The 24,163-nt window shown below is 61.5% G+C and overlaps 8 protein-coding genes across 8 annotated transcripts; 5 read left to right on the top strand and 3 right to left on the bottom strand.

Annotated features, from left to right (window-relative positions):
- Positions 1 to 79: 79 nt before the first annotated feature.
- On the bottom strand, positions 80 to 4,882 carry PAN0_018c5615 (metal ion binding oxidoreductase; the record flags this gene model as incomplete). Its single annotated transcript, XM_014798844.1, has 1 exon — positions 80 to 4,882. The coding sequence occupies one exon, from the start codon at positions 4,880 to 4,882 to the stop codon at positions 80 to 82; it is 4,803 nt and encodes a 1,600-aa protein (XP_014654330.1).
- A 236-nt stretch (positions 4,883 to 5,118) lies between these two features.
- PAN0_018d5614 (uncharacterized protein) lies at positions 5,119 to 5,855 on the top strand (the record flags this gene model as incomplete). Its single annotated transcript, XM_014798843.1, has 3 exons — positions 5,119 to 5,452; positions 5,533 to 5,600; positions 5,688 to 5,855. The coding sequence occupies 3 exons, from the start codon at positions 5,119 to 5,121 to the stop codon at positions 5,853 to 5,855; spliced, it is 570 nt and encodes a 189-aa protein (XP_014654329.1).
- A 128-nt stretch (positions 5,856 to 5,983) lies between these two features.
- On the top strand, positions 5,984 to 9,061 carry PAN0_018d5613 (uncharacterized protein; the record flags this gene model as incomplete). The annotated part of the gene is made up of 1 exon (XM_014798842.1): positions 5,984 to 9,061. One exon carries the CDS (start codon positions 5,984 to 5,986, stop codon positions 9,059 to 9,061), a length of 3,078 nt encoding a protein of 1,025 aa, XP_014654328.1.
- A 150-nt stretch (positions 9,062 to 9,211) lies between these two features.
- On the bottom strand, positions 9,212 to 9,685 carry PAN0_018c5612 (uncharacterized protein; the record flags this gene model as incomplete). Its single annotated transcript, XM_014798841.1, has 2 exons — positions 9,212 to 9,584; positions 9,663 to 9,685. 2 exons carry the CDS (start codon positions 9,683 to 9,685, stop codon positions 9,212 to 9,214), a joined length of 396 nt encoding a protein of 131 aa, XP_014654327.1.
- A 532-nt stretch (positions 9,686 to 10,217) lies between these two features.
- Positions 10,218 to 17,223, top strand: PAN0_018d5611 (uncharacterized protein; the record flags this gene model as incomplete). The annotated part of the gene is made up of 3 exons (XM_014798840.1): positions 10,218 to 14,043; positions 14,117 to 14,287; positions 14,684 to 17,223. The coding sequence occupies 3 exons, from the start codon at positions 10,218 to 10,220 to the stop codon at positions 17,221 to 17,223; spliced, it is 6,537 nt and encodes a 2,178-aa protein (XP_014654326.1).
- A 518-nt stretch (positions 17,224 to 17,741) lies between these two features.
- PAN0_018d5610 (uncharacterized protein) lies at positions 17,742 to 18,782 on the top strand (the record flags this gene model as incomplete). The annotated part of the gene is made up of 4 exons (XM_014798839.1): positions 17,742 to 17,996; positions 18,050 to 18,125; positions 18,228 to 18,385; positions 18,483 to 18,782. The coding sequence occupies 4 exons, from the start codon at positions 17,742 to 17,744 to the stop codon at positions 18,780 to 18,782; spliced, it is 789 nt and encodes a 262-aa protein (XP_014654325.1).
- A 549-nt stretch (positions 18,783 to 19,331) lies between these two features.
- Positions 19,332 to 21,913, top strand: PAN0_018d5609 (uncharacterized protein; the record flags this gene model as incomplete). The annotated part of the gene is made up of 5 exons (XM_014798838.1): positions 19,332 to 19,610; positions 19,803 to 19,923; positions 20,270 to 20,973; positions 21,128 to 21,186; positions 21,613 to 21,913. The coding sequence occupies 5 exons, from the start codon at positions 19,332 to 19,334 to the stop codon at positions 21,911 to 21,913; spliced, it is 1,464 nt and encodes a 487-aa protein (XP_014654324.1).
- A 204-nt stretch (positions 21,914 to 22,117) lies between these two features.
- Positions 22,118 to 23,859, bottom strand: PAN0_018c5608 (amino acid permease; the record flags this gene model as incomplete). Its single annotated transcript, XM_014798837.1, has 2 exons — positions 22,118 to 22,740; positions 22,827 to 23,859. The coding sequence occupies 2 exons, from the start codon at positions 23,857 to 23,859 to the stop codon at positions 22,118 to 22,120; spliced, it is 1,656 nt and encodes a 551-aa protein (XP_014654323.1).
- Between the last annotated feature and the right edge of the window lie 304 nt (positions 23,860 to 24,163).

Genomic DNA, 24,163 nt, shown 5'->3' with positions numbered 1-24,163 from the left:
TTTTCACATTGCACACCAACACATTCGATTCAAGTTCTAAGACGTTTCTATTGCGAGCTGACATTTTGACAAAAGCACTCTACTCGAGGCGGTCACGTCCGAGGATGTTGCCGATTTCACGTCTGGGCTGCAACCATCCCAAGAACGAGGGGAACCGCCTCGCTCCGTCCGCATTCGTAAACACAGTCGAGCTCGAATGCTGCGACGAGACCGACTCGGACCTCTGTCTAGCCACCGACGACGCCTCCTCCGCACTCGCATCAATCGCAATGGCGGGTCCACCACCCCCAAGCGGTGGGAGCAGCGGAATGAACCCATCCGCCTCGCTCTTTTCGAGCAAATAGTTGGCGAAAGTGATCAGATACCCATACCGCTGCAGGTAGTTGGCAAACACGCCCGACAGATGCTTGTGCTTCTTGGTGCCCATCTCGGCATTGTCCGCACGCAGCTTCGAGTCGTAGATCGCCTTGCGCAGATTCTGCACCGCCTCCATGCGGTCGATGGCGCGGTCCGTGAGCTTCTTGGCCAGCTTGCCGTGGCTCAGCACGCCGACCAGCTGCAAGATCGTGCGCCACTCGCCCTGCAGCCACAGGTTATCTTCGCGGTTGTCGAGCGCGTCCTTGGGCTGTCCGAACGCCTCGTCCTCGGCATTGACCAGCGTGCCCGCCGCATCGTCCATCGACGCCGATGCAGCCAGCACAAGCGAGCCGCTCATCTCGTAGCCCGAAACGAGCTGCTCGCCATAGTGCCAGACCGTCGACACGAGCGACGCAATCACCATGCCCGTCGTCGTGCGTCCTCGACCCATCTGACAGTTGAAGACGCATGCGGATCCGGTCTGCAGTGCGGTGATGACGCGCTCCTCGAGCTGCGAGAAGACGGCGGGCACGGGCGCCTGCTCGTCCGTAATGGCCAGACGCGCATAGTCGACCTTGAAGCCCTCGCGCTGCACGAGCTCGTACACCTCCCGCGGCGTGAGCACGTCGCCCTCCTTGACCGTCTCCCACACGGGGATGATGTCGAACTCGCCCTGCCGGATCTCGGTCTCGTCGTGCAGCAGCACGCGCCCGCCGCGCTCGGCCGCCTCCTTGAGCATGTCGTTCTTCAGCGCCACCTCCATGCCCTCGACCACATCCGTCGTCACGCCCGTCGCCTCGATGTTCGTAATCGGCTGGTCCGCCAGTCGCAGCACGTGCGGACGGCCGTTGACGTACAGCACCGGCTCTTCGCGCAGCGACGTCCACACCACCTTGGCCGGTCCGTTGGGCCCAGCACCCATGCGCGTCAGTCCACGACGCAGGCCCTCGACAGTGGGCATACCCGACCCCCACGTCTCGCGCCCGTGCGTCACGAGCGGCGTCTTGGGCGTCATCGGCGCCGACGACGCATTCTGACCATTCGACGGCGTCGGCGGTGTTAACAGCAGCGGAACACCACGCAGGTTCGGCATGCCTTCAATGCGCTCCGGCAGACCGAGCTTGAGAATGCCGCTGAAGAAGTCGGACTTGAGCATGGTGTAGGCCGAGAGGATGCTGCCCGAGCGGTGCGACACCACCTCCTGCACCTCGTCCGAGAGCGCCATGCCGTCGCTCGCATCCACCTTCTGCAGCGGCATGATGGTCGAGATGTCGATCTTGTCAAACTCCTTCGAGATGGTCTCGAACACCGGCTGGCGCGTCACAAACGAGCGGAAGCTCGGCGCCGCCTCGAGCAGGTCCGGCCGCGTCTGCGTGAGATACGACTGGAAGATGATGAGCAAAAAGTATCGGCGCAGGTTGTGGATGGCGCCCTGGATGTGCTTCTTGCGCAGAGCCTCGTCCTCGGTGTCCTCTGCCGCCAGTCGCGCGTCCTCGATGGCTTCGCGCAGGTTCGTCACCGTAGCGCACTGGTCAATGCAGTCATCCACCATGCGCTTGACCTCCAAACCCTTGGGGATCACTCGCAGCAGGCTGTTGATTACGTGATAGCTCAGCGGCGCACGCTTGGCGGGCCTGCCGTCGGCAGCCGGGCTGGTGGCGATGGTGTCGTCCAGCAAATCCGGATTGATGGTCTCATGCGCATACGGAGTCTCCGCGCCGCTCTCCTGCCCTGCAGCAGAGATACGCAGCCCGTCGCGGCCACCCTGCTGCGCATTGCGTCTTGAGGTGTCATCGTCATCGTGCACCTCCTGCAACCTGGACTCGGATCGCTTGGTCTGACCCTGCCTTAACCAACGCGCGATCATGAGGATGAGCACCGCGGTCATCGTGCTGCGACCTCGGCCCAGCTGGCAGTTGAGAACGATGGGCTGACCCTCGATGTTGGCCTGCAGCACGGTGGAGAGGAGCTCGCTGATGTCGGAAAAGTCGGGCGGCTTCTCCGCGGTCATGGGGATCCTTCGGAATCGGAGCTGCAGCTTGTGCTTGAAGTCGGCACCGATATTGGCCATGATCTCTTGGATCGTATCTACGTCAGTAGGAGCCGCCTCTTCCCAGATGGGGATCACGGTGCCGTCGGATGTCTCGGTGTGAAGCAGCAGCCGCCCCTCGCCCGCCTCGAGCTCGTTGATCACGTCGTTTTTGAGGCGGTCCTCGAGCAGAAGCAGGCGGTCCCAGTTGATGCCGCTGTACGCCTTGATGTTGCGCAGCGACATGCCCTTCTGACGCAGACAGTAGGGCTTGCCATTGACGTACACAATCGGCTCTTCACGCAAGTTGATCCAGGTGACGGTGCGCGTAGGGTAGCTGTCGGCGTCGGACCTCGATGCATAGTGCTCGTGCAGCGCCGCGACGACATTGCGGATGCCGTCGACGGTGGGCTGACCGGTGGCAAAAATGTTGCTGCCCGGGATGCGGCGGAAGTTGACGGTGCCGCGGATGGGCAGGCCGGCGTTCCTCTCGATGAACTTGCGCCAGATGTCACATTTGAGGAGCGTAAACGGCCGCAGTACGATACCGGCGCGGTTGCGGATGACGTAGTCGGCGAACTCGTCACCGGGCACCTGGGCGCCCTGACCGGAGACCTCACCGAAGCGGTCCTGGAGCTTCTCCGAGGTGGCGACCAGCTCACCCGCCTTGCCTCCGGAGAGGATGCGCAGATCACCGACCGGGTCGAAGAAGTAGAGGCGTCTGCCTTTGGAGCGGATGAGCTGGATGCCACGCCAGATCTCGGCGCGGTTCTTGAGCCAGTTGGCGAATCGATGCTGGAAGGTGGCGGTCTTGCTCGCATTGACGTAGCTAGCAAAGGCGACGAGGAAAAAGTACTTTTCCAGCGACTTGGCAGCCTTTTCGAGATGGAGCGCCGCTTGAGCCTCGTCGAGTGCATCGGTGGAGTACCGAATGCGCGAGGAGAGGATGGTCTCGCGAAGGTTGGTGACGTGAGCGCAAGAGTCGATGGCGACGTCGACGACGGCCTTGTTCTCGAGACCCTCGTCGAGGAGACCGGCGAGTTGGCGGATGACGCCATAGTCGCCCGAATTGGCCTTGCGGAGCGACTCGAGGAGCGCAGGATTGGAGAGCAGAATCTCGATGGTGGACTGGGAGTCGCGGGTAGAGAGGCTGACGTTGAGGACACGGATGAGTCGTAGGAGCGAGAGGTTCTGGACCTGCTGCTCGCTGGCCTGGCGCAGGGATCGCGCGACGCCCGAGTGGGGCGTGCCATTGGCGGGTGTCTGGAGCGGCGATTTCTGCTGCTCGGAAAGGTTGGCAAAGGGATCGTCGTATCCTAGCAAGAGCATTTGCTTTCTGCGGAGGATGACGGCGGCGACCATGGCAAAGGTGGTACGGGTGAAGCCGATGCCGCAGTTGGCGACGAGGCTTGTCTCTGTGGGGTCGAGGTCCTTGATGACCTGGGTGTAGGCGTCGAGGTAGTTGTTCTCGATGGCTTGGTCTTCTGCGATAGGAATGCGGTGGTAGTCGACCTTCCAGCCCTCGGACTTGACGCGATCCCAGACCTCGCGGACAGTGTGCACCGAGGCGTCATCGACGGCAATCCAGGTGGGCTCGATCTGACCCGTGGCGGTTTCTTCATGGACCATGACGAGACCGCCGTACTTGGAAGACTCTCGCAGGATGTCTTGCTTGAGACGCGCTTCGATGGCCTCGAGGTTGTCGGCGCGCATGCTGAGGCCGAAAGTGGTGACTGGGCGTTCAGCTTCGCGGAGCACGAAGGGGCGACCGCCGACATAGACGACGGGCTCCTCCCTGGTGCAGACCCATACGCATCTGCGCGACTTGTCGAATCGTGCGGAAGCCTTTCGTTCGTTGTTCCTGGCGGACAAGGGTGGCGAAGACAAGGGGTCGGAGAGTTGCGGGGAAGAGTGAGATGCGGCGCCCGAGGAGCCAAGACCGGAGAGACGCGAGTCGAAGCTCTGAGAGTGGGAGCCGTCCTTGGTGGGGCGTGCATTTAAGACGGAGAGGATGGTCTTGAGACCGGTGATGGTGGGCTGGGCGACACCATACACTTCTAGCGAGCAATCGGCCTTGCGGAAGTTGGGTGCGCCCTGAAGGTGGAGGTTGAGATGAGCATGGCGGGCGCCGCCTGCGAAATGGTCGGTTTTGAGGATGAGACCACGGGTGAGCACGCTGCCCTGACGATTGCGCACGACGCTCTCCTCACGCTGCGCCCACAGCTGCGCGCCGAGTTTGCCGAAGCCGTCTGAGCCGAGCAGGCTTGGTTTTGCGCGCCGGGAGGAGGAGGATGAAGGGAGCGCGGCGAGGCCGGGGATGGGGTGGGAGAGGTGGGCTGCGGTTGCCACCTGGATGGCGGCGTGGGGTTCCGGTGCTGCGTGCTGCGGTGCGGGTAAGGGAGATGCGAGGGCGGGCACGTCTTGGATGTCGGCGTGATCCATGGCGTCGTCGTCGTTGCGCGGAGAAGGCACGCCGGCTATCGGTGTGGAGGCCATCGCGGGGNGGGGGGGGGGGGGGGGGGGGGGGGGGCCGAGGTGGGGGTGTTTGCAGCCGCGTGGGAGCCAGCTCTAATTACGTCTCGATGGGATGTGATGGTGGACGTGAAGACGACGCAGTGCGCACGGCGACCGACGAATGCAACGAGGAGGCTTGATTGGGGCGCGGCGTAGAGTCGGTCGTCGTATCTGTTCGGCTAGTCGGCTCAGAGCAGCAGCCACGGGGTCCAAGCAAAATGGCTGTCGCTCTGCCTATCGCGCGCATATATGGGTGTTGGCTTGGGCGCCAACGTGTGCGGCCTCTGCTGCTGCTTTCTGCTGCTGCCGCTGCTTCACCGCCGGCGAAATTGCCAAAATTGCTCAATCCCAACGTGCAGCAGCACCAACCAGCTTCTTTTCGGCCATGTCCGAAGGGCATCTTCGACTGCAAAACAGATCGCAGGACAGATCACACTTCGCCCGATGCACTTCGATGCTCTTGCGCATGCTTGCCGTTGCTCTCCGGGTTGATTGCCGATGACGAGGCGAGGCTGTTCAGCCCAGCTGGCCGGTCCGCAGCGAGCGTCGGCTGTGAGCGATTCCACCTCCACCTCAGCACAGCTTCATGTGGCTCAGTCTAACACTCTAATTTTAAATCTCGCTGATTGCAGCAGCTCGGCGAATCACGCTTGCGGCTGCGGATGCTCTCGTCATCGACGGCGTGCAAAGAAAGGGTAAAGTCCGGCTGGCCACACGCTCGACTGCATCACCCTGCCGGCACAACCGCTCCCTCTCTCACTCTTTCCGACATCCATCTTTGCATCAGGACATCATCTTCATCGGCTGGCTCTACCGCTACGAGCTTTGTCCCTCTGCGTTCAAGTCGAGGTCCGAGCCACGCTTTCACGTCGCAGGCACTCGCAGCACCGCAGCTCCGTCGGCCGCGCTTGGATTCCGCAACCAAAACCGTCTCGACTGCCCCGCCTCCCTTTAAACGTCTTTGGTCCGCGACGCCGGCCGCATTCCACCTTGCTCGTATGCCGGCACCGCGCTGATCGCAGCCTCTTCCGCGTCAAGCTATTGACGTCCGCCTTGGCTCGCACTCACTAGGCACTATCCATCATGGGCCACGCTCAGTCCCGCCAACAGCAAGACCAGGCCCGCCGCGAGCGCGCCCGCATGGGTCGAGCCGCAGCATCGGCTCGCACTTTACCTTCATCTGACGGCCAAGATCATGTCCCAGATGCAGTGGTTGCAGTTGCTGATGATGACGCCAGCTCTGGCCGAAAGCGACGTCGAAGCTCCACCTCACCTGCGCCTGCGACCGACCCGACTGCGGTGAGCGAGCCTCTCCGTCAACGGCGTAGGAGATCTCCAGACGCCCCTGCTAGCTCCTCCGCCTCTTCGTCCGCCGATGTCGCTTCTCAACCTGCTGCCTCGGCTCCTGCTGACGAGCCCATGCATCTCGAATCGCAAGAGTCACGCTCTCCTCTTCCGTCCACCACGGCTCCCGAGTCATCCGAGCCCCTGGCCGACGCCAATGCAGCTTCCCTGACCGATACTTCCGCTCCTGCCACACTCACCTCCGAGCCATCCTCGACAGAAGCCGCATCCACCTCAGACGCCGGCGCCGAACCTAGCAACGCCACGCCTCCTCCGCATCTCGATGCTTTGCGCCAGGAGAGGGAGCGTGCCCGACAACGCATCCTCGAAGCTCTCGGCTCTCGTGCCCCCATTTCATCGCCAGTCTCGGTCTCTGCCCCAATTCAGCCAGCGGCCACCACCTCTACCACCGCTTCGGCCACCACACCCTCGCCACGTCCACATCCATTGGCATCCGCCACGCTTGCAGCGCTGCTTGGAACGATGGCCGCCGCACAAACTGCAACCGGTGAAGCAGCGTCGCAGCCTGCCGCAGCCGCACCCAATCTCGCAGCAGGTGCAACCCCTTCTCAGAACTCCAACGCACAGCCAAACCAAGCTCAGCAACCGTCGCGACCCCACACCATCCGCGTGCCTCTGCAGCCAGAGATGATCAGTGGCACATCCATGGTGGTTCAAGGCGCGCTCGTCGCTCGCACCGTTGCCAGCCGTCCCGCTTCCTCCGAGGCTTCTGCGGGCGATGAAGTCGACGCTTCGACTGCTTCGGATGCCCCACGCGCACCCGAGTCTGCCTCCTCGTCCCGCACAGAAGCACCGCGCGACTCCAACAACCCCATCGGTCTTCCTCCCGGCGCCCTGGATGGAGACGGTCTCAGAGGCGCCGTGACGCTGGAAGAGCAAGCCGTGATGCTCAGTCGAATCCTGGGTATCGCCGCTGCAGCCACGGCAGCATCGCTTCTCAACGCGTCCGAGTCTCATCATGTGGATCCGTCGCTACTTCAGACCAGTCTGCGCCGCCCGTTCGAACGGCTGAGCCAGGCATCCACCGACCGCAACGAGCGCTGGCTCGCCGACTGGCAACGCTCGCGCACTGTTGACCGTCCGTCGTCCTCGAGCGGCGGCGGCACAGCGTCGAATTCCTCTTCGGCCTCGTCCAGTCTCGGAAACGGCCTTCGCGGAAGATTAGCTGCTCTTTCGCGCCGCGTCCACAGTGCTTCCAGCACGTCGGGACTTCCGCCGACAGGTGGAATTGAAAGCGTTGCGAGCCAACCGGCTAGCTCCTCGAACGATCCTACAGAGGCACCCGGAGCACAATCGTCTGGCGACCAAGTCGATGCTGGCCAAGATTCGAGCCAAGATTCGAGGCAGCAAGAGATCATCGCGCATCTCCTGGACGCAGCCGAGCGCGAGGCATCTTCGCAGAGGCAACGCACGGATTCCAATGCGTCCTCGGCTCAGGATCGCGCTGTGCCGCCGCAAAGTCCGTCTCGAGGCAGCCTCTCTCGGCTCGTCCGATCGACGTTGGGCACGTTCATGCATCCGAGCCGTCTTCTGCCCACGCTCCAGTCGCGCTCTGAAGGCTCGCAGACGAATGACTCGAGTTCAGACCGAGATGGTCAGTCGGCCGCATCCTCTTCCGACGCATCAGAGGCGCCCACGGCTGATTTCTCGCTCGGTCCCAACGATGTCGTGGGCACGCTGCGCCAGGTGCGAAACGGCGTACTGCCAGACGGCGTGCCAGGCAGCTTTGGCAGCTTCCTCAATCATCTGGTTCGCGATCTCATGGCTGCGGTGCAGCTCATGCGCCCGTCGGAAGAAGCTGCGCCCGCTCAACCCGAGGCGCACACGACCAACTACTTTGAGCATGCCACACAAGCTCAGACCACCTCGGGTGCCGAGGTGCTTGACGGCGAAACGTCGGAGCCTGCAGCGACAGATGCCACAGCTGCGTCGAATGAGTCGACGCAGGGCCAACAGGATCAGCAGGCGGACGACGGTGTCGGCGCGGCCGAAACGCAGGCGCGGCGGGATCGGGACTTCCAGAACGGCAATCTGTCGTTCTTCCGCCTGTTCCGGTTTGATCCCGTGGCGCCGTCGCAGCTGGTGCCGTGCATCGTCGTGGGCGTGCGCAGTCTCAACGTGACCGAGCGCTTCGGAGAGGAGATGATGGGCGCGCGAGCACCTGGTCCAGGCCGAGATGCCGGCGGCACACGCCAGCAAACCTCACGTCCGACGACGCTGGGCTCGACGCGGACGACAGAAGCCTCGCCTCGTGCGCGCGCTCAGTCCGAGGGTGCGCCTGCTACTGCCTCCGCGTGGGACGATGCGACCGATGCGAACGGCGAAGAGCTGCCAGCGTCGCGCTTTATGCTGTTTGTATCGGGTGGGCGATATCCTGCGAACCACCCGCTGCTTACGTCGAATCCGGCGACAGCAGGACGCGATCTGATGATCCTCATGGATCTGCTGAGCACGATGCAGGCCATGCAGAACAAGCCGAGCACCGTGACGCAGCAGGAGATCGACGCTGCCGCCGACCTGTCCAAGATCCGCGGCAGCGAGGTGGCGGCTCTGGTGGGTGAGGGAAAGATCACCGAGAATATGGCCGAGCGCTGCCTGGTGTGTCTGGAGGACTGGAAGCAGGACGACGAGTGCCGTGTGCTGGCGTGTCGACATGCCTTCCATACAACGTGTGTGGATCGATGGATGACCACCTCGTCCAATACCTGTCCGATGTGTCGTCGACAGGGCGTCACAAAGGACGGCCGACGCGCGGGCGACGAGACTGCCGACTCGCAGCGTGCCGCCCAGGCTTGAGCGATCATCTCATTTTCCTATAATCAATTGTACTTCTAGCGCAATGAGACACATTTAGTCGTCAAATGTGATGCCGGATTATGAGAAAAGGGTTTGATGTTGTACAAGGTGAGTTTGGAGCCGGGACAAGATTGTAAGGTGTGAGGAAGATTAGGATCGCGAGTTTGACTGATTCCATTCGTCGGTGACGGCGGATCTGATGGCACGCAGATCTGCTCCAGCCTGACCCTTTGCACGAGCCGCCTTTTCCTTGGCATCTGCAATGATCTGCTCTGTCGACCTTGAGCTTGCCGAGTCGGTGGGAGTGGCCTTGTGCGAGGCTGAGGGGATGTGGAACAGCGATCGTGTGGTTGCTTCCGGCCCAGCGTACAAGCTCGCGGGAGGCTCTTCGCTGTAGTATCGTCGACGTACAAGCTCGGGAAGGGTACGACCTGTGGGACGCTCGTGCGAGTTGCGTCCATCGTTCTCCCACAGCACATACGCCATCACGCCTGTAGCGAGCCCCAGGATCGGATCGACCACCCTATACCCAGTCGAACCATCACCGAGTCAGCTAAGCAGCACGACAACTAGGAGCAATGTGTGGTCGTTGAGTGCGTACCTTCCAATCAGATAGCTCGGCATCTTTGCTAGGAATAAAGTCGTTGAGCGAGAGCAAGAAGCACACGCAAAGGTGCAAGCGGTGATGGACAGCAATCGAGACCCTGGATTTCGCGTGGAGGCCCATCGGGAGATGTAAAGGCGATTGATTACGATGGGCGCCAAGTGTGAAGCCAGCAGGTAACGGCCGGGGTTGGAATTTGTATTCGAGGCTTTGAAATCGCTCGATCTCGCCCTTTTGAGCTTGCAATCGACGTAGCCGTGCATGCATTTGGTGGTTCCGCAGCGAGTGTTGAGTGCGGTGGATCGGCAGTGCCACAGCACAGACCAGCTGCTTAGCGTCTCAGCAGCTGCGCTCGACGCTGCTCCTTCCGCAAGCCGAGACAGGCTGTGCCGAGTCCGCGTGCGGTGCTGCTCCGTCCGAGCGATCCCTCTCTCCCCTTCCCGCCTCGTTCCCCTTCAATCCCTTCCTTCTCTCATCCCATCCATCCGCCTTCCCTCGCAATCACCCCCTCCTTCCACGCGCTCAAAAGGGTAGCCACTCAGCTTACCCAGCATGTACAACAACATGCAAGGCCAGGGCTGGGGCCGCCCAATGCAGCCGCAGATGACAGGCTATCCCCAGCAACAGCAGCAGCAGCAGCCAATGCAGCAGCAGGGTAGCGGCTTCCTCCAGCCTCAACAGACCGGATATCCTGGCATGTCCCAATTCCAACGTCCAATGCAGACCGGATTCCCGCAACAGCAGCAACAGCAAGGCCTCATGCCACAACAAACCGGCATGATGGGCGGTGGCATGGGTATGCAGCCCGGTATGCAGTCTCAACTGCGTCCTCAGGCCACCTCCAACTTCGGCGGTATGGGCATGGGCATGGGTATGGGCATGGGCGGCGGCATGGGCGGCGGCATGGGCGGCGGCATGGGCGGCGGCATGGGCGGCGGCATGGGCGGCGGCCTTCAGCCCCAGCAGACCGGCTACATGGGCGGTCTCCAACCCCAACAGACCGGATACATGGGCGGCGCCGGTGGTCTTCAGATGCAGCCCACCAGCCTCATGCCTCAGATGACCGGCATGCCCATCCGCGATCCGCGCATGCAGCTCATGAGCAGCCAGTTCCTCCCCGCCTCCCAGCCTTTCTCCGGCGCTCCCGTCGCTGGCAACATGAACTTCAGCCAGGCTAGCATGCAGCCATCCAACTTCCAGTCCCAGATCCAGACCCTCAGCCAGCAGCAGCAGGGCTCCAAAGAGCCTCGCATCCCCTGGGCGCTCAGCAAGGAGGAGAGGAAGAGCTACGACTCCATCTTCCGCGCATGGGACTCTCAAGGCACTGGCTTCATCAACGGCGAGGTCGCTCGCGAGGTCTTTGGTCAGAGCGGTCTCGAGACCGACAAGCTCATGCAGATCTGGCATCTCGCCGATACCGGCAACCGAGGGAAGCTCAACGTCAACGAGTTCCACGTCGCCATGGGCCTCATCTACCGCGCTCTCAATGGAAACGACGTTCCCGAAACCCTGCCTTCCGAGCTCATCCCGCCTTCCGCCAAGGACCTCAACGACTCGGTCGATTTCCTCAAGGACCTCCTCAAGAAGGACACCAGCGTTCGTCACGGCACCGGCCTCAACCTCCCCGAGGCTGGCTCCAACAGCGGCGCCTCCTACGCCAAGGCGCGCTCCTTCCACCAGAACCCCGTCGCTCCCAAGAAGGACGCCACCGCCTACAAGCACGACGACGCCGACGTGCCCAGCTACAAGAGCAGCAGTCGCCACCTTGACCGAAAGACTGTGCGCTACGAGGGTCAGAGTGCCACAGACGACCTCTCCGAGATGAAGCGTCAGCTCGAAAACACCCAGAAGCTCCTCGACAAGCAGGGCGCCGACGACGACGAGGATCGCGAGCTCGACCGCGAGATGGACGATCTTCGCTACCGCATCCGCCGCGTGCAGGACGACATCGAGTACTACAACCGTCGTGGCGGACGCGACTCGGCAGACCTTCGCCGCAAGGCCGAGCGCGAGCTCATGCATCTCATGCACGAGCGCCTCCCCCAGCTCGAAAAGCGCATCGAGGCAAGGGAGAGCCGACAGCGCGACCGCAAGCTCGGCGAGAGCCGCGAACGCGACCGTCGCAACGATCCCTACAACCGATACGCTTCCGAAGACCGCGATCGCCAGAACGACCGAGGCTCCAGCCGATCCGGCTCCACACTCGGCGACGGCGAGTATCTTCGCGGCACCTTTGACCGCGATGGCGATCGCCGCAGCGACTCAGGCTACTCGCGCGACCGTTACGACGACCGAGRTTCTYCCCGCCGCAACGACGACTACCGCGAGCGCGATGCCGAGAGGTCCGCCTCGTCCCAGCCCTCTACGCCTGCCGAGCCTCCCAAACCCGCTCCTGCGCCAGTCGCTCCCGCATCCCCGGCTCCAGCTGCCTCGGGCCCTCCCAAGAACATGTCCGCCGAAGAGCGTGCCGCTTGGATCCGATCCGAGGCCCAGCGCCGTGTGCAGGAGCGAATGCGCATGCTCGGTGCCGTCGCCCCCGCCGGTCCCACTCCCGTCGACACCAGCGTCGAGGAGCGCCTCAAGGCCGAGCAAGCAGAGGCTGCCGCCAAGAGCGCACAGGCAGATGCCGAGGCTGCTGCGCGTGAGGAAGCCAGGAAGGCTCGTCTCGAAGAGAACCGTCTCAAGACCGAGAAGGCCAGCCTCGCTACAGTCAAGCAGGAGATCAAGGAGGCTGAGCGCAGCGACGCTCCTCCTCCTGCTCCAGTTGTTCAGGCCGCCAAGGAGGAGATCAACGACCAGGAAGACATGATCCGTCGTCGCGAAGAGGTGCTTGCCAAAGAGAAGGCAGAGCGCGAGGCTCGTCTTAAGCGACTCGAGGAGCAGGAAGAAGAGGCACGAAAGCAGGAGGAGGCTTTCAAGGAGCGCCAGAACATGTTCAACAGTGGTGCCAAGCCTGCAGCGTCTTCGCTCCCGCCTCCTTCGCGCAAGTCGGGCAAGGCGGGTGCACCTCCTCCGCCACCTCCTTCGCGAGCGCGCGCCGCACCGGCCGCACCTGCTGCGCCTGCAGCTGCCGTCACGTCGCCCACCAGCCTCGCTCCTCCTGCCCCAGAGGCGCCTCCCGCTCCCGCTCAGCCGAGCCCGAGTGGAGGCTCGAGCACGAACCCGTTCCACCGCATGCAGCAGGGAGCCGGAGCCGCCGTCACCAGTCCTCCCGCCGCTGTGGCCCCCGCGCAGCCCTCGAGCGGAGGCACGAATCCCTTCTTCCGGTCTCAGCAGGCTGTGGCCGACTCGAACCTACCTGCCGCCACCCGTGCTACGCCTCCAGTCTCGGCCCAGCCGACCGGCGCCACGCCCACCTCTGCATCGCGCACCATCTTCACCGCGCCCAAGCATGATGACGACGACTGGGAAGAATCCGACAAAGACGACGATGATGACGACGCTGATGGCCCTGGGTCCAGCACGCGCGCCACGCGCCAGAACTTGGCTCAGGCGCTCTTCAGCAATCTCATCCCCAGCAGCGGCCGCTCCACCCCGCCCGCCTCGGCTCCCGCGGCTCCTCCTGCGCCTCCTGCTGCACCCGCTGCTCCAGCCGCTCCGCCTGCTCCGGCCGCACCTGCTGCTCCGAAAGCGCCGGTCATCAAGCCAGCCGAGGGGCCTGTCGATCGCGGTGCTCTGCTCGGCCAGATTCAGGTTGGCCTCAGGCTCAAAAAGGCGCAGACCAACGACCGCTCCAAGGCGCTCGTTACCGGCATTGTCATTGGCGATGCTACGCCCCCGGTCCAGACGTACGTGCCGCCGCCGAGTCCACCTGCGGCTCCGCAGGTCTCGTCGGCTGTTGGAGAGCGCACGGTCGAAGGGGCTGCGGATGCTCCTCCCCCGCCGCCTCCTGCGCCGCCTGCGCCCCCAGCCCCGCCCATGGCCGACAACTTCGACTCGGACTTTGGCGCCAGCGAGCTTGCCGCTGCCAACCCCAACCGACAGAGCGTCGACTGGGCCAACAGCCTCGCCAACGACCAGGCCAACACGAAGGCGACTGCGTTCGTTCCAGACGAGCCTTCGGTGCGCGAAGAGGCCGAGGAGGACAGCGGCGACGAGGACGAGGGACCTGAGGACCTCGACGCCCGCAAGCCTGCCAACGGTCATGCAGCTTCGGGCAGCGACGAGGTCGAGGGCTTTGACCTGAGTCGCTCCGTGCGCGTGCGTACACTGTACGGCTACTCGGGTCAGCGCGACGAGGACCTCACTTTTGAGGAGAACGACGTCCTCTCGGCACACCCGCCTAAGGATGCCAGCAGCGACTGGTGGTACGGCTCGCTCGCTAGCGGGTCCAAGAAGGGATTCTTCCCGCGCTCGTACGTCGAGCCGATTGACAAGCGTATGTAGATTGCGGGATTGGCGCGATTTGTGACTAGATTTAAAAACTGACCTGACATCTCTCTGCCCATCAGCTGCCAAGGCCAAGGCTCTGTACGACTACTCGGGCGCTTCGGCGGAAGAAGCCACGTTTAGCGAGGGCGACGAGCTGCTCGTTGTCGATCAGGAGGATGCCAATTGGTGGCGCGTCGACGTGGGCGGCGCAAAGATCCTCGTCGCACCCGCCACGTACCTGGAGCTTTCTGGTTAGTGTGGCCCCTTCTCCCATCTCCTCCTTTTGGTCCGGACTCCCTTGCGTTCCTTTCTTTCCCTGTTGCCTTCGGGCAGGCGCCCTCGCCATCGTGTCCCAGGGTCGATCTCAATAGAATCTCGTACCGTTCCGCACTTTGCCTCGCGCCTTTTGCCTCGTATGACTACCAGGCCGGGAGGCCGTGGAAAAGGCGGGCCAGCTGTGCGGGTTCCTTGTGATCCTGGGCGCCTTGGCCCGCCTTATCTGCAGCCTCCTTGCCGCAGCCTCCTTGTCGGGAGAGCTTCGGTGAGGTCGGCTCAGCCTCTTGTTCCGGAGTCGTCGTGAGCGTGAGTGGTTACGTAGAGGCAGTGTGCTGAGACAGTTGATGGATCTTCGCTTCGCCTGCGTACAGGATCAACTCCAACAGGCGGCCAAGGCACGAACGCTTTCCAGGCATCGCCGGATGTAGCCCGACCAGGTGGACACGGGCAGGAGGACAGCGATACGGGCTCGGGCGTCATGGTGCGCCGGCACTCGCAGCAGTCCGAGCCGACCAGCACCGACTCCAAGTCAGCTTGGGTAGTGGTTGATGCCGACACCAAGAGTCCCAGCTCATCCAAGCTCAATGTGGACGCCGATCCCAACACGCCAACACGCGCCGGTACGTCTGCAGCTCATGCAACAAGCGACGCCGTAGACGAGGCGGACGAAGAAGCGCAGCTAGCTGCTGCGCTGGCAGCATCGGCAGCGGAGGACCGCGAAATCAAGATCGCGCGCATGCGCGAGGATCGTCAGGTGCAAAAGGCCATCGAGGCATCCAAGATGGAAGCAGTCGCTTATGCGCTCGGCACCATTGAGGCCGGAAACTCGGCTGCGACTCCGTCTGGCGTTGGCGTGGAGGATCAAGCTCACGAAGCCTCCGACTCGGAAGACACCGATTCCACCACAGGATGGACCTCGAGTGACGACGATGATGATGAAGACCAGGACCATCGCGATGCGCCTCTCAACGCGGACGACCAAGTTGCGCCGCAGACCGAAGCGGAAATCCGCCAGCACACCATCGAGAGGCTGCGCGTGCTCGAAGCGGCAGGTGTGCTTGTCAAGGCCGACGATTTAGCCGCCGATTCTGCAGACGGCCCGGAGCAGAGCCAGCAGGTGGGTGCTTCCCAGGCAGACGACTCGGTCAAGCGCATGCCTACCAAAGCAGGGCGACGTCCGCCTCCGCCTCCGGGCCAGAAGCGACACAAGAATCTCGACGAACTGATGATGCTCTCGCGCTCGCGCACGGCCAAGCGCCCCGCCAAGCCCGAGGAGCCCGAACGTCGCAAGCCGCCGAGCCGACCCAAGAAGCGTCCGAGCCGCGACCTTCCTGCGCTTCCCAACGACGCCGCCTCGAGCGACGCACCAACGCCTGCTGTCGACAACACCGCCGAGGCGACCGAGGAAGACCGCATGGAGGATGCCTACGACCGCTACCTCAAGCTCACCAAGGAGGTGTCGCTGCAGCCTATTCTGCCTGCCACTGCAGCGAGTGCGGTGGCCAAGAATTCCATGGTGCCGCCAGCGTCGCCGCCTTCGTTCGCGACCGGCTCGCCCGCACGACCCAGTTCCGCAGCGGGAGAGTCTTCGTCGCGCACCTCGGGCTTCCTCTCAACGATCAAGTCCATGTCGCACCGCAGCAACTGGACGGGATCGTCGGGAGCGGCTTCGCGTCCCGAGTCGGGCATCGGAAGTCGGATCGTCAGTGGTCCGATCGCGATGGGAGCCTCGACGCCAACAGGCGGTCTGTTGCAAGCCGCCTTGATCTCGGAGCCGCAGCGCGCGAGCGGCGAGTCGTCCGAGGCATCCGAGAGCGCAGCTGCACGCAGCGGTGCGCCGTCGTGGTCGAGTCTCGTGGGCCGCGAGCTGCTGTCCGGGCTTTCGGACACGGAGCGCAAGCGGCAAGAGGCGATCTTTGAGCTGATCGCCACCGAGACGGCGCACGTGCGCGACGTGCAGATCATCGTCGAGGTCTTCTTCAACTCGATGCAGAGCATGCTGTCGGCCAAGGCGAGCACGGTGATCTTTGCCAACATCGAGAGCGTGCTGGTGACGGCGGTGTCGTATCTGTCGGATCTGGAGGCGCGGCAGAAGGAGGACCGGCTGTTCGTGGGTGCGATCGGCGATGTGCTCGAACGCCACATGCCGGCCATGAGCGTCTACCTGCCCTACTGCGTCAACCAGCAGAGCGCGAGCGAGATCCTTGCGGCCGAGCGGAAGCGCGATACACGCGTGGATATCCACCTGCTCAATTTGCGCTCGAATCATCCAGCTGCTCGAGGGCTGGATCTGAGCCATTTCCTGCTCGTACCCATGCAGAGACTCACGCGGTACCCGCTGCTGTTGGCACAAATCCTGCGGTATACCCCCGAGGACCATGTTGACCATGCACGCGTGGCGAGCGCCAAGCAAACGGCCGAGGACATCCTGGCCAAGACCAACGAGGCGATTCGGGAAAACGAGGACACGACGGCGCTGTCGAAGCTCTCGCAGAATCTGTGGTTGGGCGAAGAGGCGCGTCTGGATCTCACCAAGCCGTTTGTCGATCCGGCCCAGCCGGGCGTCAAGCGCCAACGACGTGTGCTGCGCGACGAGATGGTGGCCAAGGCCAAATCGGGCCGCAAGCTGCGCCTGGTGCTGACGACCGACTTGCTGCTCGTGCTGCATGCCCAGGACGCCAGCTTGTACCGCATGCCCATCCCCGTCAACGAGGTGAGCGCGCACGAGGCCAAGGCCAAAAGCAGCAGACATGCAGACGCCTTCAATGTGGTCCACTCCATGCCCGCTGTGGGGGGCGGTGCGCCGCAGGCAGACACGCTCAAGCTGCGCGCACCCGCTCAGCGCAACGCCGCAGCCTGGATCAAGGCCATCAATGCCGCCCGTGCGGACGCTCCCGCCTCCAAAGCGTAACCTAACTTGTCCCAATTGCAATCAGAGTTTGACTTGTGATTCCGAGTGAAGTGCTCCTTGAGGCATACTGACGGTGTGCAAGTTTTTGAGGCACGCTGACTGTGTGCAAGAGCGGGATGCTCCGAGAGCTTGAGGCCGACATGCGGAACAGAGCTTCGCAGCAGAACAGCTGCAGGAACGCTTGCATCTGTGCAGCAATCCGACACTCTGTTGGTTTCGGCTGCGCCGAATCTGAACGGGGTGCTGCCGCACTTGGACTCATCTCCACGAGTGGTTTAGGATCATGCTTTGAAGTCACGCAGTCGCTGCACAGCACGCTTTCGCACTCTTTCCGAGACTTGCCGCTGCACGCGGAACCCCGATAAGCTCACTGATCCATAGCAAAGCCTGTCCTGCACGGAGCTTTTCCCTCCTTCGAACATTGTCTCCGGCCTCCTTGAGATCCGCCTCATAGCTGGTGTCGACGAACAAGCCATCCAGCGACGAAGACGCGCATTCGAGCGCAAGCGACAAGCAGGATGATTCGATGGACGACCGAGCTCCTCGATGCGATTTTGTTTGGACTTTTAGAGGCGATAAAGAGGCTGACTCGACCACTCAAGTTGGTCACAAGTCCGACCATAGCAGCGGCAGCTCCTCAAGTGGTCCCCGGCTCGACTGTGTCGCTTCAAGCTAATCTGGCGAGCAAGACGCCCAATCCGTATACTCTGGATGAAACGGGCTCCTTGATCCTCTCGATTGGAAAAGTTGCATTCCTTGCGGTCGAGATCCTTGTAAATTAATCGCAAGTATTGCCACTCTGGCTGGCATGTTGATCTTATCACAGCATGAATTCGAGCCACCCGCTGCGGTTGCGGGCTTGCAATTGCTCGATCACAGCCCAACGGGTAGCATCACGGTACGTCGCCGTTGCCAGCGCACAAGGCCGAGGCATCTCTGGCAAGTGAGCTTCAAACCTCGCTGCATTGGAATAAGTAGCTGACTGTGTGTCGATTGCGCTACAGCCTCGCACGGCAGGCCCACTGTTGCAAATGCGCCAGCTGCCCGCAATGCCAAGGCAACGATCCCCCCCGACGGCAGCAAAAAGACACTCGATTCTAACATTGGTGTTAGGCGGGAGCTCGGCGACGAGCGATTCCGTCTGCCCGGTACTGACATCTGCGTCAGTTTCGAGTTCGCGAGTATTGCTGTGGGACTCGCCGTACGGGCTTGTAGGCGCACGCATGTCATTCATCGCACGAGTGCTTCCGGACTTCGAGATCGACGCAGGCAATTTCCTTGAGGTCAGACTCGAGATTACGCCGGATGAAACCATGACCTTGTTCGTCCATCCTAACTCAAGCATGTATAGCGGCCGGCTGCCGCCGCACAGCATCAAGGGCGGCGATGTTGTCAAGGTCGAAGATGTCGTTCGTGGACATAGCCTCGGCAGAATTAGGTGCCTGCGCTTCGACACGATCTCGACGTATGTCAAGCTCAACGCAGGCAACTCCAACATCAGCTTCGAGGACGTCACCCGCTTCAACCGCGAGCTCAACCGGCTCTACTATCCGCAATAGCTCGAATGCAGAGCACCCACTTGTCTCACTCCTGATGCGTGCAACGAGCCGTTTATCTCGTCCTAGCAAATCCGACGACCATCCGAATCACTTCATTTCGTGTGCATGCCTGTGTATGAAATTACGTGTCGATGCCCTGCTCGATTGATCCTCCTTGAGGCGGAGCAGCTCGGCTTCATTTCGGTCATGCACTCCGCTAGCTGTCCAACATGCAGCGATGCAGCGATGAGCACGTAGCAATGGGAGTGGGGGAGATGCAGGGTCTCACTTGAGTCCTCGCGAAAGACTGCGGAAGCCGAAGTTCCGCACCTCATTGCACGTATACATAACCATCCTTTTCCGTCGAAAAACTTCCCTCGCCATTACCACAATCATCTTCAACTGGTCGCCGAGCAATTTGGCACATCCTCCGCCCTCCTCAAGTACGAAGCACAAGAATCGTTGTTCTGCTTTGTTGTTTTCTTGGTAGGTTGCTGGGAATCCAAGACTTGATTTCGACGCTTGCTGTTGACAGCATCCGCTTCTCCTCAAACTTCTCTGGTCTAGGCCATGACGAAGCATTCGAGCTACGAGTACACGTCGCACCGCGTCGTGCGGAAGGACAAGTCCGAGCATGAGAAAAGGACTGAGGTCGAAGCGGCATTCAAGCGTATCAGCAAGGGACCTACTTTCGTGAACAGGGTCCGACTTCTCGCCGACAGTCTCGATGCCATTGTCAAAAGTCTCGACGGCTTCGCTGCCGAGCTCGAGGAGCACAACAAGCTGAGCGTCGCCAAGGTCAAGAAGCTGCGAGAGCCCATGCGCATCACCGAGGAGAGCACCACTCGAGTGAGCACCACCAAGACGTCTAAGAAGTAGCGATTAGTACATTGTCTCGATCGTCCCAACGGCTTAGCACACTGATGGATCTCGATCCGAGCTTTGCACTCGCTCAAGTGCTTCCGTACTCGCTCTCGGAATCGCCCAAGCGAAATGTATCTTTGGCGTCAAGCACTGCGCTTTCTCATTTCGTTCGTCTAGCTCGCTGCAGAATTGGTAGCGTCGATCCACCGCGAGAACAAGATGTCGACCGAGCTGCACGTCAAAGGCAGCATCACTGCATCACGACCCGACTCGACATCCGCCAGTCTCCGCACCCGAAGTAATGTCATCAGACGAGCAAAATTCGAGCTTTGAAATTGTTGTGTGAATCGAAGCAGTGCGGCAAAGGGGTATTCCGCCGCTGGGTGCGTGCTTCATGGCCCTGATCATTGATCCGTCGCCACGCGGCACCAACATGTTCCGCACCACCAAAATTTGTTTCCGCATCACAGTCTTCATCCGCCGCACCGCTGACCCTCGCACGACATTCCGCACATCTTGTTCCGCAGCATGTGCGGGCGACGCGAGCCAGACGAAGACTTAAGTATCTCCTCTCTTCCATTTAGCGTCCTCCTTCCTCTCCTCGTCCACTCACTAACACACTCCACCTTGCCCCCTCCCCCTAGCCCCTCGCATCGCAAGTCCAACGCTTTCCTTCTTCCGCTCTCTCGCCATGCCGCCTATCAGCAACATCGTCCAGCCCAGGCTGAGGGGGGCCTTAGTCCTGTCGCAGGAACAGATCGACGAGTTCTTCGGCGATCCCGCCAAGCTTCGACAGCGCCAACAAGCGCACGACATGTCCCCCGCCTCCCCCGGTAGGCCTGAGGCACGCGGCATCGTTGCCCCGCGTGCTCTTCAGCATGCATCTTCTTCCGAATCCGCCTCTCGGGATGGCGAGAGCCCCATCGAGGTGATCAACCCTTTCACAAAGCACTCGGACCCCTTCACGCTTCACGGAACGACCTACTGGAACTACATGGTGACTCCGCCGCTGTACTACGTCTCCAGGTACCCGTGGGAGGGAACGTTCCGCTTCATCTGCAAGATCACGGAGGCCAATGTGGCCAGGACGTACCCACAGACGGTGCGGGAGAAGATCACGGTGTCCTTCGATGACGACTTCGACATGAAAGTCTGGGCCTGCGCAGGTTCGCAGCTCTACAACGCTCTGGGATTGGAATGCCAGCTGTTCAGACGGGGTACTCTCGTTGTTCTGGAGAACGTCGAAGTGGTTTGGAACAGGAACGAGAAGGTGATCGTCTTTGGAATCGGCTCGAACATCGCGCGCCTCGACGACAGCGACAAATACGGACCGACTTGGCGTGACGTGGTCCATTTCAATGAACGCATCAACGATTGAGTCGATGGCGTGCGCAGGGGGGGCCGAATCCGATCTTAAGTAGGCAGCAGCCAAGGTGGATGGGTCATACGAATAGGCACATCAAGAACGACCTCAAGAAATGTCCCTGCGGGTAAGCGGGTAGGAAGGGGCTCTCGATATCCTCAAGCACTATGGCAAGCATCTCAATCGGCATCAGCCCCCGTGGGTAAGCGGGTGGGAGGGGGCTTTTAGCGCACACTTTTGTCTCGCTCGTGCGCATCAGACCTAGAAGCATGCGGACGCGAAATGAAGAATCTCTTTGCAAAACACAAGTGTGCGAGACTGCTTAGCGAGTACTTCATAGCCCTAATCATCCCTCCGTCGCCATTCGGCACCAACATGTTCCCCACCGCGAGCTTGACTTCCGCAACATCGCTGGAGTCCGCACATCGTTCCGCACAGTTCTTCCCGCAGCGTGAGAAATGTGTCGGCGGCACGATCAAGGACGACTTGAAAAGTATCGCTACCCCGTCTCACTCCTTCCCTCTCCCCTCGTCCGCTCTCTGCCAACACTTTCGACTCGTCCCTCCCCCTTGGCTCTTCCTCCACCGCATCTACCTTCTGCTTCTTCGCCATGCGGCTTGTCAGCGACATCGCTTTGCGCAGGCTCATGCGAGCCGTGTTTCTGTCGTCGGAGCAGATCGAGGAGATCTTCAACGACCCCGCCAAGCTCCAGCAGTGCAGGCGAGCATATTTGGCATGTCCCGCCGGACGTATGGCCGTACCTCGTAACTACCGTCGAGTGGCCCCACAGGAGTCGAGCACGTCCGGCCCCGCTGGTACAGGCGAGGAGCCTCAAGACGAGTCCGACACGGTGCAAGACGACGACGCCAACAATGCCATCTTGGTCTCGCTGTTCGACCGCATCGACTTTTCCGACCGCGCATGACGACGTCGTCGACCTCACGTCGGACTGAAGGCGTCCCGCCAACTCGCCGTCGCCGACTTTGTCTCGCGCACAAGCACACACGAATCAGACCAAGAAAGATGATGGACGTGAAAACATGAAAATCCCTTTGCAAAAACCAAGCGTGCGAGACAGAGGATATAGTGGTAGTGTTACAAGGCGGGAGTGAGGAGTTTTTTGGGCGATCTAGGAGATGAAGTGCCAGACCTTGCCCATGACGGTGGTGGGCTTCTCCTCGGGCTCTTCGGCCTCGAGGATCTCGCGGAGACCGGTGGTGAGGTCGACCTCGGAGGCGGGGATGTGGGCGCCGTTGTTGCGGTTGTAGAACCAGTTGCCGAGGTAGAGGATGATGAAGAAGGGGATGGGGATGTAGTTGGTGATAAAGTCCGAGGTGGACCAGTTGCCCTTGAGGAAGATCGACCATCCGCTGAAGAGCATCACGATGAAGGTCGAGCAGACAGTCCACCAACCGCAGAAGGGCTGGAGGGCGGCCTTGTAGGGAAGCACGTCTCGCGACATGCCCTGCACCTTCATCGCCTTGTTGAAGCGCAGGTACATGATACCAATGCAGAACCAGGTAACCATACCGGCGATCGAGGTCATGTTGGCAAAGTAGCCGAAGACAGTGCTGGCACCGGCCTGGACCGACATGTACGAGAGCGCAGAGAAGGCGACCGAGACGGCAACAGCGATGTAAGGAAGACCGCGCTTGGTGGTGCGGGCAAAGATACGAGGAGCCGAACCGGCGATAGCGAGCGAGTAGAGGGCGCGGCTCGAAGTGAAGAGATCCGACGAGGCGGCCGAGACAGCTAAAGATAGTTGAAAAGGTATGAAAAGGAGGAGAAGGTGAGCTCGATGATCAAGGAATAAATGCTTTCTGAGTGTTAGATCGCACCTGAAGTAACAAGAGCGGCGTTGACGATGCTGGGCAAGGCCTTAATGCCTGCGTTGTTGATCGCCACGACGAAGGGCGAGCGCGAGGCAGTCTTGGCACCCTTGGTGAGCTCGGGGGCATTGGAGGCGCAGACGAGGCCGATCATGAAGGTGCCGAGGAAGTAGAAGAGGCAGATACGGATCCAAACCTTGCGGATGGCACTGGGGACCGACTTGCGGGGGTTCTTGGCCTCAGCGGAGGCGATGGCGACGATCTCGGTACCGATGAAGCTGAATGCGGCGTTGACCAGAACGGAGAAGAAGCCGAGGAAGCGGCCGAGGGATCCCTCGATCTTGTTGTACTGGACAAAGGGGCCGGGGTTCTTCCAGTAGCGGAAGCCGAGGCGTCCCTGCTTGCCGACGCCGAGGTCGATGCAGATGGAGAGGATGATGAGGCCGACGATGGTGATGATCTTGATCGAGGCGAACCAGAACTCGGCCTCACCGTAGGCGCGGGTGCCGAGCAGGTTGATGGCGACGACGAGGACAAGGAAGACCGAGATCCAGATGGCAGGGTTGGCATCGGACCAGTAAGACATGAGAACGGCAGCGGCGGAAAGCTCGGCGGGGAGGACGATGACCCAGTTGTACCAGTAGTTCCAACCCATGGCGAAGGAGAGAGGCTTGCCGACGAAACGCTCGCTGAGCTTGATGTGACCACCGGGGACGGGAAGGTAAGAGATCATCTCACCAAGGCACATCATCATGGCGTAGCAAACGGAGCCCATGACGAGGTAGCCAAGCCAGAGACCGAGGGGGCCGGCGTTGTGAAGGGACGAGGCGGTACCGAGGAAGAGACCTGTGCCGATGACACCGCCGATGGAAATCATGGCCATGTGACGAGGGAGGAGAGCGTGCTTGAGCTCCTCACCCTTGCGCTGGTCAAAGGCGTTGACGTCGTTGCGGCCGACGCCATCCTCGAGGGTGGCTACGATGTCACCCTTGTAGGAGTCGGCCTTGACCTTCTCCTCCGAAGGAGAGTATGGAGAAGACATTATGAATAGAGTAGGGGGTTGTGGTGAGTCGGAGATTTGGATGAGGAGAAAGGACGGGGAAGAGGCGAGGAGGGAATGGTCTTTATAGCTTGCGAGCAGATTGCATTCGAAAGGGAGTGGGGCGGAGTCGAACGTAGGGGCAGTGTGCGGCCTGGAGGCAGCATACCAAGGGGAGGAGGGAGGAGAGAGATAGGCAGAGCGTGACAGGTGGGGCCTCGACGCCGGTGCAGGCGCAGGCGCAGAGGAATCAGGCACGGGAAACGGGGAGCCAATGAGAGCGAGGCGAGGTTGCGAGAGCGTGGCG

The sequence above is a fragment of the Moesziomyces antarcticus genome (genome assembly GCF_000747765.1).
Source record: "Moesziomyces antarcticus DNA, scaffold: scaffold_v10018, strain JCM 10317, whole genome shotgun sequence".
Classification (NCBI taxonomy): domain Eukaryota; kingdom Fungi; phylum Basidiomycota; class Ustilaginomycetes; order Ustilaginales; family Ustilaginaceae; genus Moesziomyces; species Moesziomyces antarcticus.
Note: the sequence above shows the minus strand (reverse complement) of the source record. Positions and strands in the feature narration are given on the sequence as shown.